This window comes from Leucoraja erinacea, chromosome 30, assembly GCF_028641065.1.
Source record: "Leucoraja erinacea ecotype New England chromosome 30, Leri_hhj_1, whole genome shotgun sequence".
Classification (NCBI taxonomy): domain Eukaryota; kingdom Metazoa; phylum Chordata; class Chondrichthyes; order Rajiformes; family Rajidae; genus Leucoraja; species Leucoraja erinaceus.
The window spans coordinates 5,792,633-5,805,273 of record NC_073406.1 but is presented as its reverse complement, the minus strand read 5'-3'; the positions used below and the strand labels follow the sequence as shown (position 1 = coordinate 5,805,273).

General features: G+C 42.0%; 1 protein-coding gene across 6 annotated transcripts; it reads right to left on the bottom strand.

Moving 5' to 3' along the window:
- Positions 1-154: 154 nt before the first annotated feature.
- On the bottom strand, positions 155-12,048 carry miip (migration and invasion inhibitory protein). 6 transcript variants are annotated; one of them, XM_055659263.1, is made up of 10 exons: positions 11,901-12,048; positions 10,210-10,430; positions 8,586-9,278; positions 7,962-8,064; positions 7,396-7,507; positions 5,704-5,771; positions 5,076-5,202; positions 4,222-4,318; positions 3,296-3,421; positions 159-2,632 (listed from the first exon to the last, which is right to left on the bottom strand). In XM_055659263.1, exons 2-10 carry the CDS (start codon positions 10,405-10,407, stop codon positions 2,516-2,518), a joined length of 1,641 nt encoding a protein of 546 aa, XP_055515238.1. In that variant the 5' UTR covers positions 10,408-10,430; positions 11,901-12,048; the 3' UTR covers positions 159-2,515. The 6 variants fall into 6 exon arrangements, 5 of the variants coding, with proteins under 5 accessions (XP_055515241.1, XP_055515238.1, XP_055515236.1 ...); XM_055659261.1 differs by having other exon boundaries at positions 10,210-10,433; positions 11,901-12,038; XM_055659264.1 differs by lacking the exon at positions 11,901-12,048 and adding an exon at positions 11,620-11,843 and having other exon boundaries at positions 10,210-10,433.
- Between the last annotated feature and the right edge of the window lie 593 nt (positions 12,049-12,641).

Here is a 12,641-nt window from a genome sequence, read left to right as displayed (position 1 = left end):
CCAACTTCCCTAGACTACCTTATTATTTTATCTGCTGTACATATGTCAAGACATAAAAACAGCTTTTTTCCCCAGTGAGCAGTGGCTTTACTCAATAGCCAAAAGTCTGTAGCCTCCATTTGCTCTGATATTTTGTTTCATTCTTCACATGTTTAAATGATAATGGTTCATTTTTAATTGTTTACTGTGTATCGTGTTGCTACTTGCGAGTTGTTAATTCCTTGTATGTATACATGCTTGGCTAATCAAATTTGTTCAATTCAAGATCGACAGCTAAATCGGAAGAGCATTAACACATTCACACTGGAGAATAATACAGCAGTTTGCTTAAAATGGTTAATTCAGCATCAGACCTGCTGATGCATGTTTATGCACTGACTGGTCAGAGGTTTATTATATGTGTGGTGTACAGTTTAAATGTTCCAACAACATAATACAGAATGCATCTGACCCAAAGGTACTAATAATCTATATTCACTTGAACATTTTTAATCCACATCGTTCTATGTGCCAATACTTCTGTATACAGGTAGAACAGATCAGAATTGTGCAATTCAATTGAATTTAAATATTAAATTTATTTGCAGAAAATATTACCACACACGTTACCGTACATATACACGTCAGAGGTGAAGTGATTGTGGGTGACGTCCATACAAGATATGAAAGGGGGGGAAATCAACGTTCATAAAACCCTTACAAAAGAAGCTCAAGTGTGGCTCATGGTACCCACAAACCCCATTTTTGGCCCAGTTCTCACACTATTACATTCATTATACCTGCACATTCGGACACATTTAGCCTGCTAATACACCCATGCATGATAGTACGTGGACTGTTCTCAGATTCCCAGGAAACCTTACCAATCACGCCATGATGTTCACAATTTATAAGAAAAAATGAACACCATTTGATTAAACTATTGCTATCCTTGGTATTTGCGATGCTTATCCCTTAGCTTTATAATGTGTAAGCAGCTTTACAAAGTTACTCCGTTTTTTGCTCATTCAGAAGGGGACTCCCAATGTAAACTGTGTCTCTTTTTAGTGTCTGTAGAAAAAACAGGCTTAGTGTCCCGTGACCTTTGTAAATTCAGTGAATTGTGATTTCAAGGATCTTGTCGCCACCACAAAGCCTGCTATTTGTTGAAATCACAATTCACTGAATTTACAAAGGTTTAGTTCAATTTAGTTCAAAAACTTGAGCACATGACTATTCCGATAATTCAATTGCAGAACTGAGAAGGCACTCAAGCTTTGCAATTTTCCTTACAATGTTAAACCAACCCTCTGCCTCCCTGTGATGGACATAAAATATATCTTATAGTATAGGAAGGAGTTCTCTCTAATGACCTGGCCGATATTCATCGTTAACCAAAACATTCTCTCTTCTTTATCTAATTATTTTTGGAACTTCACCGTGATTAAATTGAGAGCCATGGTGACAAAACTTTGAGTATTTCATACACACAAAGAGGCACTGAATGTTGCAAATAAGGCAATAGGCACACCATGGTAATATTGAGTTAGGGAGCACAGGTGTAAAAAAAATAGACAAAGAGAATTCCAAAGTGAGAAACTGATTGCAATAGAAGAATGGTAAATGAGACTGACCCGCACCAGCAGCCAGAACACACATTGTAAGCAATAATCAGTGTTTATAATATCATATAAATACAGTAAGATCAGGCTGAAGACACACAGTGGCAATCAAAAGCTGCACATCTACCCAGGTGAAGCCATTTCAACAATTTTACAGTCAGAAATGTAATGAGTGGCTCTACTAATTAATAAATTATTAGTGATCTTATGGTTTATCATTATGATATATTCCCTTTAGCTCAAGAACATTGCCACACTGCACTTGTAGAAATACCATTCACACCAACTCATTATTGATTTGTAATAATTAGATCATTTTTTCAATGAATAAAAACAAACAATAAAACCATATTAAAAGCACAAAAATATAAAAGTAAAAACTCTGCACGAATCTCCTCTGCAGTTTGCTACACATCTTCTACAGATGACAGGTATTATCAACCCAGAAAGAAATAACATCTACCAACAGCAGATGAAAACTCACTGCAGGAGAAGCAACCAAGGCAACTAATTGGAATATGCATAGTCTCACCCCTAGCACGTAGACACACGACAATAAATGTCCACACACATGGATGTCCAAAACAACCTGCTCATCAAATGCTGAGAGTAATGCTGTTACTTGTGCATATCAGCTGTAGTTTTCTCTCCAAGAAAGACTGCTAAATCAGAAATGAAGAACAATTTACTGGGGTTCCCTTCAGCAGACATTCCATCTTACTGAAAATATTGCACTTGAGGTAGTTTTACACCAGGTAAGAAACTTGCACACCAAGTGAGAAGCTCAGATTCAGAGGCAAGATACGTCCCAGTATTATGAAGGGAAACCGTACCTATGAATACAATGCTCTTGATATGTGGGTGTGTGTGTGCGTGTGCACCCAAAGGCTAGGAAGGTGAATGAGAGCTGATTTTTATCTCAATTTCAGGCTTTGCTCTAGTTTCTGAAATTGGTACCGTGTTGAACGTGAGAAGTCCAGCAACTCATCTGTTCTGGTGCCTCCAGCCACTCGAGACACTGCAGCAGCACTCTAAAACAAAAGCACAATGTTGTTACCAGTCAGCTCTTTCTTCACAAAAATTACAGAAAAGAATGCACCACTAATGAACCATTACACTCTTTTCTGTATATTATGCCTCCACTTTAAATGTCCCTAACTTTTGTCCCCCATATTGAGGACAGCCTTGGGGTTCGGTCAGTTGTGGAATGCCATTTTTATTCTTCCATAATAGGACACAACGTAATTCATAGAGATGTTGGTCACACCTTGGGCTGATTCCACCTTTATTTTAAAATTTATGAAAAAGCTGAATATTGACCTGAGCAAATTGTCCACGGTGAAAAGAATTTAAATGTGAAGTCGATTAACGTTGTAACAAGTTGTGAAGTGAGAAAAAGTTATTTGAAGAAGCAGATAATAATTTTCTGTAACATGTAACGGGGCGCCAATTAGATCGTTCATCTCGAATAAAAGTTCACCCACTGCTGCAGAGACAGTACCTTAAACCGATTCTGTTTAAAAGGAGTAATGCATGGAGACTAAATCCCATAGATGCCTTTCAATAAGGCTGAAAACCATTCAACATTTTGTGCCATTTGATATTGAGTAATTCACATTCAACCACAATGATCAGAGGTGTTTCATTAACTATTGGATATGGCAGGATATTAAATAACAGTATTAGCATCTTACCATAATGGAGTGATTAGGACTCAATGGCACAGAAGTTTTTTTGTCTTCCAATGCACTGTGCAAATCCAAGGTACTTGCTACGGGAGTTGTAGAAGGCATGGAATTTTCCCAGCCCAATAGACAGTGCTACAAGGTAAAACAAGGCAAGATCAGACACTTTAAAAAAAAATGTACATTCACAATACTTTGACAGTGTAAAACACATAACCAAGCCTGAGCCTACCCTCACCTGCGGTCAGTTACTATTCCTTTCTCAACACAAAGTGCTGATTGGTGATAAGTGACATTAGCACAAAACAAAGATGGAAATAAACAAATTTGGCTCCTTGAACGCCCTCTCAAGTTCAGGATCATAGCTAAACCCAACTTCTGAAGAAGGGTCTCAACACGAAACTGTTCCTTTCCTCCAGAGATGCTGCCTGTTCCGCTGAGTTACTCTGGCTTTTTTGTCTATCTTCTTCTATTTTCCTGTCCAGTCTAATATGTGAATTCGCTGAGCGATCAATGCTTATTGATCTTAACATGAAATGGCGAAACATGCACAGCCCTCTTGGCAGAAAACTCCAAAGATTTACAATCGTCTACACAAAGACATTTTTCATCAGTTCAAAAACATCACCATTTCCTTAAAACTATGACACTTATCTTTAAACTGTCCAACAGAGAGAAGCGGATTCTTGGTATCTATCCTCTCAATCTCTGTCATCTCTTGAACATTTCAATCGCTCATTCTTCTAAACTCTCAGGAACATCTTTTTTAGTCCACGTTTGACCCATATACCTCTTAACGTTTCCTATAGACTCCAGCCAAATATAGAGCCACATTTAGAACTTTCCATTTGAAGACTGTACACCTAGGTTTAATTGTATGAAGATGACTGACACAACGATTATATTTCAAGCATGCAAACATAATCAAAACTTACCGAAGGTAGTGACAGACTATCAGTAGGATTGAAGCTCTTCCTACGGTGAGGCTTGTATGTGTGCGGAGGGAGCAGAGTTGATCTGGGGATACTGACCCTGAAAGTATTATAAACATTGAATTTGTCCGATTAATTCAGATTGTTTTTAAGAACACCAACATTTGCTAATCCTTCTCAAACAATGACTGAAAAGTCTGTCATTTAAAGAGCAATGAATAAAGAAACAGGATGGTCACTGATAATTGGAGTGAGAAAATGACAAAGCAGAGTCATCCGTTTTCCCAGAGAAAAGCATGTACAGTAAATCTCTACTCGAACTTCACACAAGGATAGAACAAATATAAAGAGCTGACTAAGGGTCTCGACCCAAAACATCACCCATTCCTTCTCTCCAGAGATGCTGCCTGACCCACTGAGTTACTCCAGCATTTTGTCTACCTTCGACTTAAACCAGCATCTGCAGTTCTTTCCTACACAAATAAAGGGCTAGTGGGAAAAAGTGTAACTGAGGCAAAAGATCGGCCAAGACTGTACTGAATAGTGGAACAGGCACAAGGAGTACAATAGCCTTCTCCGGTATCTACTTTTTTCATGTTCTTATGAACCACAACATCAAGGTTGCGTGCAATCTTTTCCATCCAGTCTGTAAGAGATGCGAATGGACATGAATACATTTCGTGGCAGGAACAAAAGATAATGGGTTCAGTAATCTTAAATTTATCTGTAAGAGAACAATCCTCATTTTTTTTTACACCCCCCTAGCTGAAATCTTGTTTCCTTAAAGTCTAAGGCTTTAATCTACCTGTTGAAATGATGTAGGCATGTAGTATGTGCAGTAATGGGCAGGATCTCACCTGATATAAGCAGGCTCCTCCATGGTGTGCGGTCGCTTCGACTTGGGAGTTTTACAAACAGCACATGCTGCTGCTGGTTCCAATGGAACTGCAAACAGGCGACTGTTAACACGGTAAGAATGTGTGCCTGAAAGACAGAATCACACCTATCCCTATTGTCAACTGCCAACAACATTCTTAATGTAGCACTGCTCTCCAGCTTTCCAAAGGGCCTAGTAATAAACATTACCCACCAACTGGAGTCATGGGAACGCAACAATAAGGTGTTGTTGACTACTTTGTCCCTCAAGCCTGCCAAGCCATTCAATAATGTCATGGATGATTTGATCTTTGGCCTTAACACTCGTTGCTACCAAATTGCCATAAATCTTCTTTCTCCTGTAGTCTAAAAATGTTTTTCAGCTTAATGCCTATTCTTAATGACACCGCATTATTACACACTGAGCCATCTATAACTTTAGTTTGTAGAAAAGGACCGGAAAAGTACAATGAGATATGGCTCAAACGCGGGCAGATGGGAAGAGCTTAGACGTGCATCTTGATCGACAAAGATGGGATGGACGGATGGGCTTTTTCCCTGCTGGATAACTATATAAAACACCATTGCCCCACAAAAAACAACACTCACATTGATGACTTTGACTTTTGTAGTCGAGTTCCTCTTGATCTGTGAGCTTATCATTTTGCTCTCCATCTCTAAAAGTAGAAGACATCAGATGATTAAAGACTGACAGATCTACTGAACATTGCAACTTTCTACCAGCTCCTAGTTTCCTTTGGCCATGGATTAAACAGCTGACCATTCACGAACTGTAATCCCCAGAAAAAGGAAATTGCCAAGTGCTCCTATTCTTTGCCCTCTACAGCTGGCTTATCATACCGAGCCGCAGAGCCCCTTCGTGCACATTCAAGAGGTCAAGCGTGTTTATTGATCATATTCACACTGGATATGAATCTGAACAATTAAATTCTCACTTGCTGCATTCAGCCATTCCACACGACCTAATGTTCTACGGCAACTGATCTGCAACAATTTTACTTTTCTGTCCTAGGTCTACATTCTTCAGTTCACTATGTGGCCAAAAATATATTATTCCCAGTCTTAACAATATTCAATGACTAAGCCTCCACCAATTACGTTGTTGAGTCTAACACGACTGTACTGCTAGACTCAACAACAACTTCATCAACAAGTTCGCTGATGACACAACAGTGGTGGGTCTCATCAGTGACAATGATGAGTCGGCGTAGAGGATGGAGGTGGAGCTGCTCACAGGATGGTGCAAATCCCACAACCTCATTCTCAACGTGGGAAAAACTAAGGAGATGGTGGTTGACTTCAGGAGGGCGGGAAAAAACACCATACACCTCTGCACATCGATGGAGCTGATGTGGAAAGGGTCAGCAGCGTGAAGTTCCTAGGACTCCACCTGTCAGATGACCTGACGTCCACGACCAACACCATAGCACTGGTCAAGAGAGCCCAGCAGCGACTAGACCCTCTCCGAAGACTATGGAAAGCAGGTCTCCCCACTACACACCTGCGAACCTTTTATAGGGGGACAATCGAGAGCACATTAACCTACGGCATCACTTCCTGGTTCGGGAGCTGCAAGGCGTACAAACGGCACCAACTAGACAGGATTGTGAAGACCGCCAGCAGGATTATTAGTGCTCCACTCCCTTTCCTGCTGGACATATACAGGAAGAGATGTATCAGCAGAGCCATCTCCATCATCAAAGACCCCTACCACCCATCGCATCACATATTCTCCATCCTGCCATCTGGGAAGAGGTACAGGAGCATTAGCTGCAAAACCAGCAGGATGCTCCTCAGCTTCTTCCCGCAGGCTATAAGACTGATAAACGGACTTTGCCCCCTGCTAAAGTATCGCGCACCAACCACCAACCTGGACACACTGCAGCAGAGCCACTGTCGTGCCGCTGCCGATCGGAACGCCTGTTGATGTTTAGTAGAGAGTAGAGTGTTAATTTGTTCATGATATATGTATTTTTATTTCTATTTATTTTTCACTGCACACTGAATAGACACTGGTTGAGCAATGTTTTTTTGTTTCCTCTGGGTATGTGAGTACTCAGGAAAATGACAATAAAGATATACTATACTATACTAATTACAGGATAACTCAAATCATTCAAAGCAAGTTAAGGAATTCCTTTTGATCCCAGCCTTCAGTATTGAATTTGTTAACCTGAGAAGACACATCTCCTTATTCTGGACTTGCACACACTCCCCCATCCAACTCCAATATCTCAAGATCACTCTTGCACTCTCTGTAAACCCCAAACATATACTTACTCCATGTACTCTTGGTGAATGCATTCTTCTTTGTTCACCCGTCGGAAATTCTGCAGTTCCAGGAAATACTGTTCAGATTTTTCTGACAGCCGTGAGTCCACGTCTATCAGACCTGATGAGAACCAATCAGAAAATAAAAATCAATCAACTTGCACAAAAGAGATCCCACGGTGGAGAGGTGCAACAGGAGGGGTCAACAAGCAGAGTTACTGGAAAATGCTCCAGGCATCCCTGTAGCCCAAGTCAAGTCATGTCAATTTTATTTTTATAGCACATTTAAAAACAACTCTCATTGACCAAAGTGCTTTACATTGGTGCAGGTACTAACATGCTCAAACAGTGCTACCTAGATCAGCAATACATACATAGATACATACATACAGCACTCCCTCAGAGAACCTCAAGAAAGGCTTGAGAGTAGAAATAAGTTTTAAGTCTAGACTTAAAAGAATCGATGATGGGGGCAGTTCTGATGGGAAGAGGGATGCTGTTCCATAGTCTATAGTCTATAGCCCAGGTGAACAGTTGAAATTCCAGAACAAATATAACACAACCCAGCTTATTACCTGCTATCCAATCGTAGCCCAGGAGGGGTTGCACAGACTGAACCTCGGTACTGAAGCTGGATTCCTCATCTGGGGACAGGAATGTCACATGACCTATATCTGCCTGTAAATGAAACAGAAAGGTTTAACAGACGGAACTACATAGACAACAGGTAAATCTGGCATACCTGGGGTCAGCTGTTGCAAATCTCACGATCCACTCCAATGATCAGTGACAGGCGGTTGATACACTACATCATTAATGTTTTAGAACCCACTGACCATTTTATCCATTTATACTATGACACGGTTCTTATAACCCGTGCCAGTTTTCTTTGGCACACTCATAGCGCCTGCACCCATTCACGCTACTCCAGCCACAATGCTATTCCACACCCTTCCGTTCCTGTAGCCTCTACTCAGGCATGTTCATATTTCTTATCCACCTCCTCTCTGGCCAGTCACTTTAGACACATCCCCGTACATGTCCATTCCAGCCAGCCGCTCACCTTGCAGGAACAAATTACCCTTTAACTCAACAAAAAAACAAAACAGAAACTGGATATTCAGACCTTCTGGACTTTGAAATACCAAACTAGAAAAAGCTTGCAGCAACAACAGTAATGGAAATAAGAGTAGACCTACCTTCACTATCTTGTTATGTGGTTCCAAGAGGATGGATTTTGGTTTTTGAGTATTTCTGATGAAATGCTTGCCTTGTCGATCATTGCCCTCATCCAACAGCAGGTCCACATATAACGGTGAATCTAGCTTGGATCTTGGGTTTGGGTTCTCACTGAGGGGCTGAAGGGAGTGGGAATAGTGTTGGGAACTGCTTCGCTTGCAGTCAGCTCCCATTGTACTTGACGTTGGGATAGGGAGCTCTGGTTGATCTGTTAACATTGGGTTAGGAGGTTTGGTAAAAGGAGTTGAGCTTTGAAAATATTCAGTCTCATGGTTACTTTTTCGATCCAGCTTTTGCGTGTTCCATTTCTGGCCCAGTGCTACTGCTGTAACAAAACTTTCTCCAGGTGACATAACTGCTGATGTGGAACAGTTTTTCTCTACACTGGAAACTGCTTTGGCCTTATCGACAGGAAGTCTGTCTGCCAGCTCCATGCCAGCTCCATCCCCCGAGCCAAGGCCCCAACCTTGCTTCTTGGGTCTGTGCATTGAGGGAGTGCAAAGTGCTGCTCGAGATTCTTCTCTTTTCTGCAGGGATTCAGATATTACCACCTCGGTGGGCTGTTGGAAGACATCATTCTTCGTCTGTTGCCCAAGCAATTCACAACAAGTTTTGTATTTCAAACTGGGATTCTTCCTAAAACAGCCATCTTCCTGGTAAAAGAGAACATAATTCTGTCATTAGAACACAAGAACAAAATAAACAGAAGCAAGTCTAGGCCATTGAGTCCAGTGTAGCTGCCTTACTGTTCCAATTCTATTGATCTTTTACTTAAGTTCTTGCATTAACTCCATATCCCCATTCGTTTAATGTCTAAAAATGTACCAAACTCTTTATTAAGTTCACTATGCATCTGAACTCCACAGCTCTTGTTGGAAAATTCCAAAGATTTATTACCCTCACTTTTCATCCTTGCCTCGAATGTCAAAGCCTTTATTCTGAGATTGTGAACCCCTTGTTCACAATTCACAGGAGAAAAATCAACGCACTCTCTCAGGAGCCAAATACAAACCCATACAACACAAAAGCACAGAATACAGAACTGATCACAACAGCACTAAAAACTGAGAAATATATATGCTCAACATTTAACTCAATTAGCAATATTGTAAGAAACAAAACGTGACTGGTGAGAGATTAATTAACATCACACTTGCTGGTACTAAAGGTGTCTGATTTACTCTACCTTTCCCATTGTTGAAACAGTATTTTTGGGGGGGAGGTGGGGGGGGGGTTACTCTAATCTGGAAATGAACCTGCCAAGGTGCGAGTAATGGGAAATACAGTACTTAAATTGTAATCCTTTTTGATCCTCAGCGGCTCGTGCTGTGATTAATTGTTGAACTAATGATACATTTAAAAGAGTTGTGTACCTGATAAATGTATTGAAGCCACTGGTAGAACGATGTCATGCAGATGCATTTGGACTAGGTTCTAATATATGTATTCGACTAACTGAAAGGTACCCAAGAACTGTGCTTGGGACTCCAAAGCATCCCCATTTTTATAGCTTCACTTGCAATTTAATCATACATATGAGATATGCATTTCATCACTTTAGTGAATAATAATGACTACAACCACCTCTAGTCTGTTGGCCCTGTAGCTGTTCTCTTGGCAATCTGCAGCTTTTCCGATCTCTGCTGAGTTGACTCCATTATGGCTCTCTGGGGGCTGAAGCGTGCTGCTCGGGACCCCAAACTGTTGTCGCTCTTCTCGCAGCCTTTGTAATAGATGTTTGTTTTGATGCCGGAGGGACTGAAGACAGTCGGAATATGACATCTCTCACCAGGCATCAATAACAACTGCTGAAAGAATAAGAAAAAAGGGTCAGTGGTGGGAGAACCATGGCCAGGACTAAAATTAGGCATGCAGCAAATTGCATATTGATCTTTATGCAAAGGGTTGCAGTTTAGAAATAGGGAAGGTTTTTCACAATTGAATAGAATGTTGGAGGCCATAGTAGAAGTACTGCACACAGCATTGGTCCCCTAACCGTCTGCCAAATGTTAAGCTGTAATCAAAGTGGTGGAGGAATCCAGCAGTTCTGGCAACATCTGTGGAGAGAAAAGAACAGACAACATTCTGAGAGAGTGAAGAAGGATCCCAAGCCTTCAGGTTCTGAAGAAGGGACCTGACCTGAAACATGGTCTGCCCATTTCTTGCAGTGCTACCTGACCCACTGAGTTTCTACGGCACTTTGGTTTTCACTCAAGATTCCAGCATCTGCAGTCTCATGTGTCTCCAGGCTAGATGTCAGGATGTTTTCATTAGTGGAGAGTCTTGAATGAGGAGATTTGGGTTAAAGATAAGAGACTGGACATTTAAGTTTCTTCTCAAAGATGCTGAATCTCTGGGATTGTCTACCCCAAAGAATTAAGGGCCTGTCGCACTGTCACAAGGTAATTCACGAATTCTCCCGAGTTTTCCCCTTGACTCAAACTCGCAGAATGTTCGTAACAAGTCCATAGGAGGTCATAGGAGTTTGTAGATATATCGTAGCGGCTCGTTATGCTAGCCATTAGTATTCGTGGCATCAGGTAAGTCGGGACGTTTTTTCCAGCCCAATAAAAAATGTCCACTGGTCGGCATGAAAGAAATTGAAACTTTTTACTCGTGAAAAGGAGGGCATCGAAATAGTTGTGGGAATTCGTAGACATACTCATAGGAGTTTGTGAACATAGTCGTGGAAGGTCGTAGGGGTTCGTAAATTACCACAATCTTGATTTTTTTTTTTAGGTCCTTTAAACTCGGCAGAGGTTTTGAATTAAGTCGTGAAAGTGGGACAGGCCCTTTAAGAGGGCTAGCTAGTCAGATGGGTTTAACGTAAAAGTAGTTACGTTTTTCAAAGCCAGGGCGACTGAGAGTTATGAGCAGGAATCATAAATCCCAGGCCAGGTTAAATCAGCCGTAGTCATATATGTCAGGGGTGGGTAGGTTGGTTTATCTCTCCTCCTGTCCTTTCCCCCCGCAGGTACTGACCCGCAAACTTACTCCAGCACTTGGTGTTTTGCTCGGGATTCCAGCACCTGCACTTCCTGGTTTCTCCCTTCTCCTATTTACTGTGCTGCAAGGCACCAAGCCCCGCCGTTCCCGGTGATGAGAGGCAGGAGCTGTTGAGGTGGTTGAGTCAGGGCCCGGGTCGCTGGCCTGCAAACCGGGGTTACCATAGCGACCGCTCCCGCCCGGCGGGCGGCAGCTCACACCCTGGGCCTTCCCTCCTCACTCCCTCTCCCCGACCCCACCCCGCGCCCATTCCCTCCCTCAGTGTCTACCTCAGTCCATTACTCCGGCAGCCCTTTTCCCCCGCTGTATTCACCCGGGTTGTCCGGTCCAAGCGATGCCGCCAGCTCCTCTCCAGTCAGTCTTTACCCCTAACGGTCGCGCCAGTGATGGGTCAATATGTCTGTCTATCTTCAAACACTGACAATGCATTGGCCCAAAGTCCTGAGGCGGGCTCACCTAACTGTGTGACAGTTGAATACAGGGCGGGACAATGCACAAAGCTCAGGCAAGTTTTACATCATTTGTGGTTTCCCCAAACATTTTAATGTAGGGTATGATATGCCACTATTTCTCTGGAAAGCGTCTAAACAGGTTCTTTGCACAGTAATATGGACTTCAAGATTGAATCCCTAGGTCCTTATCAATCAATAAATGACATAAAGTTTGACACAAAATGCTGGAGTAACTCAGCGGGACAGCCAGCATCTCTGGAGGGAAGGATTGGGTGATATTTCGGGTCGAGACCTTGCTTCAGACTGAGAGTTAGAGGAGAGGGAGACTAGAGATATGGAAGGAAAATGTGTGAGAACGAGATCAAAGCAGACGATGGTCATGGGAAGGTTTGAATGGATTATTGTCAGCTTTGGGGAATATGACAACGAGGCATACAATCGGTTAAATTAATCAGGACAGTGAAACCAGTCAGAGAACTACGGTGGGGGCGGGACAGATAGACACAAAGTGTTGGAGTAACTCAGTGGGTCAGGCAGCATCTCTGGAGAACATGGATA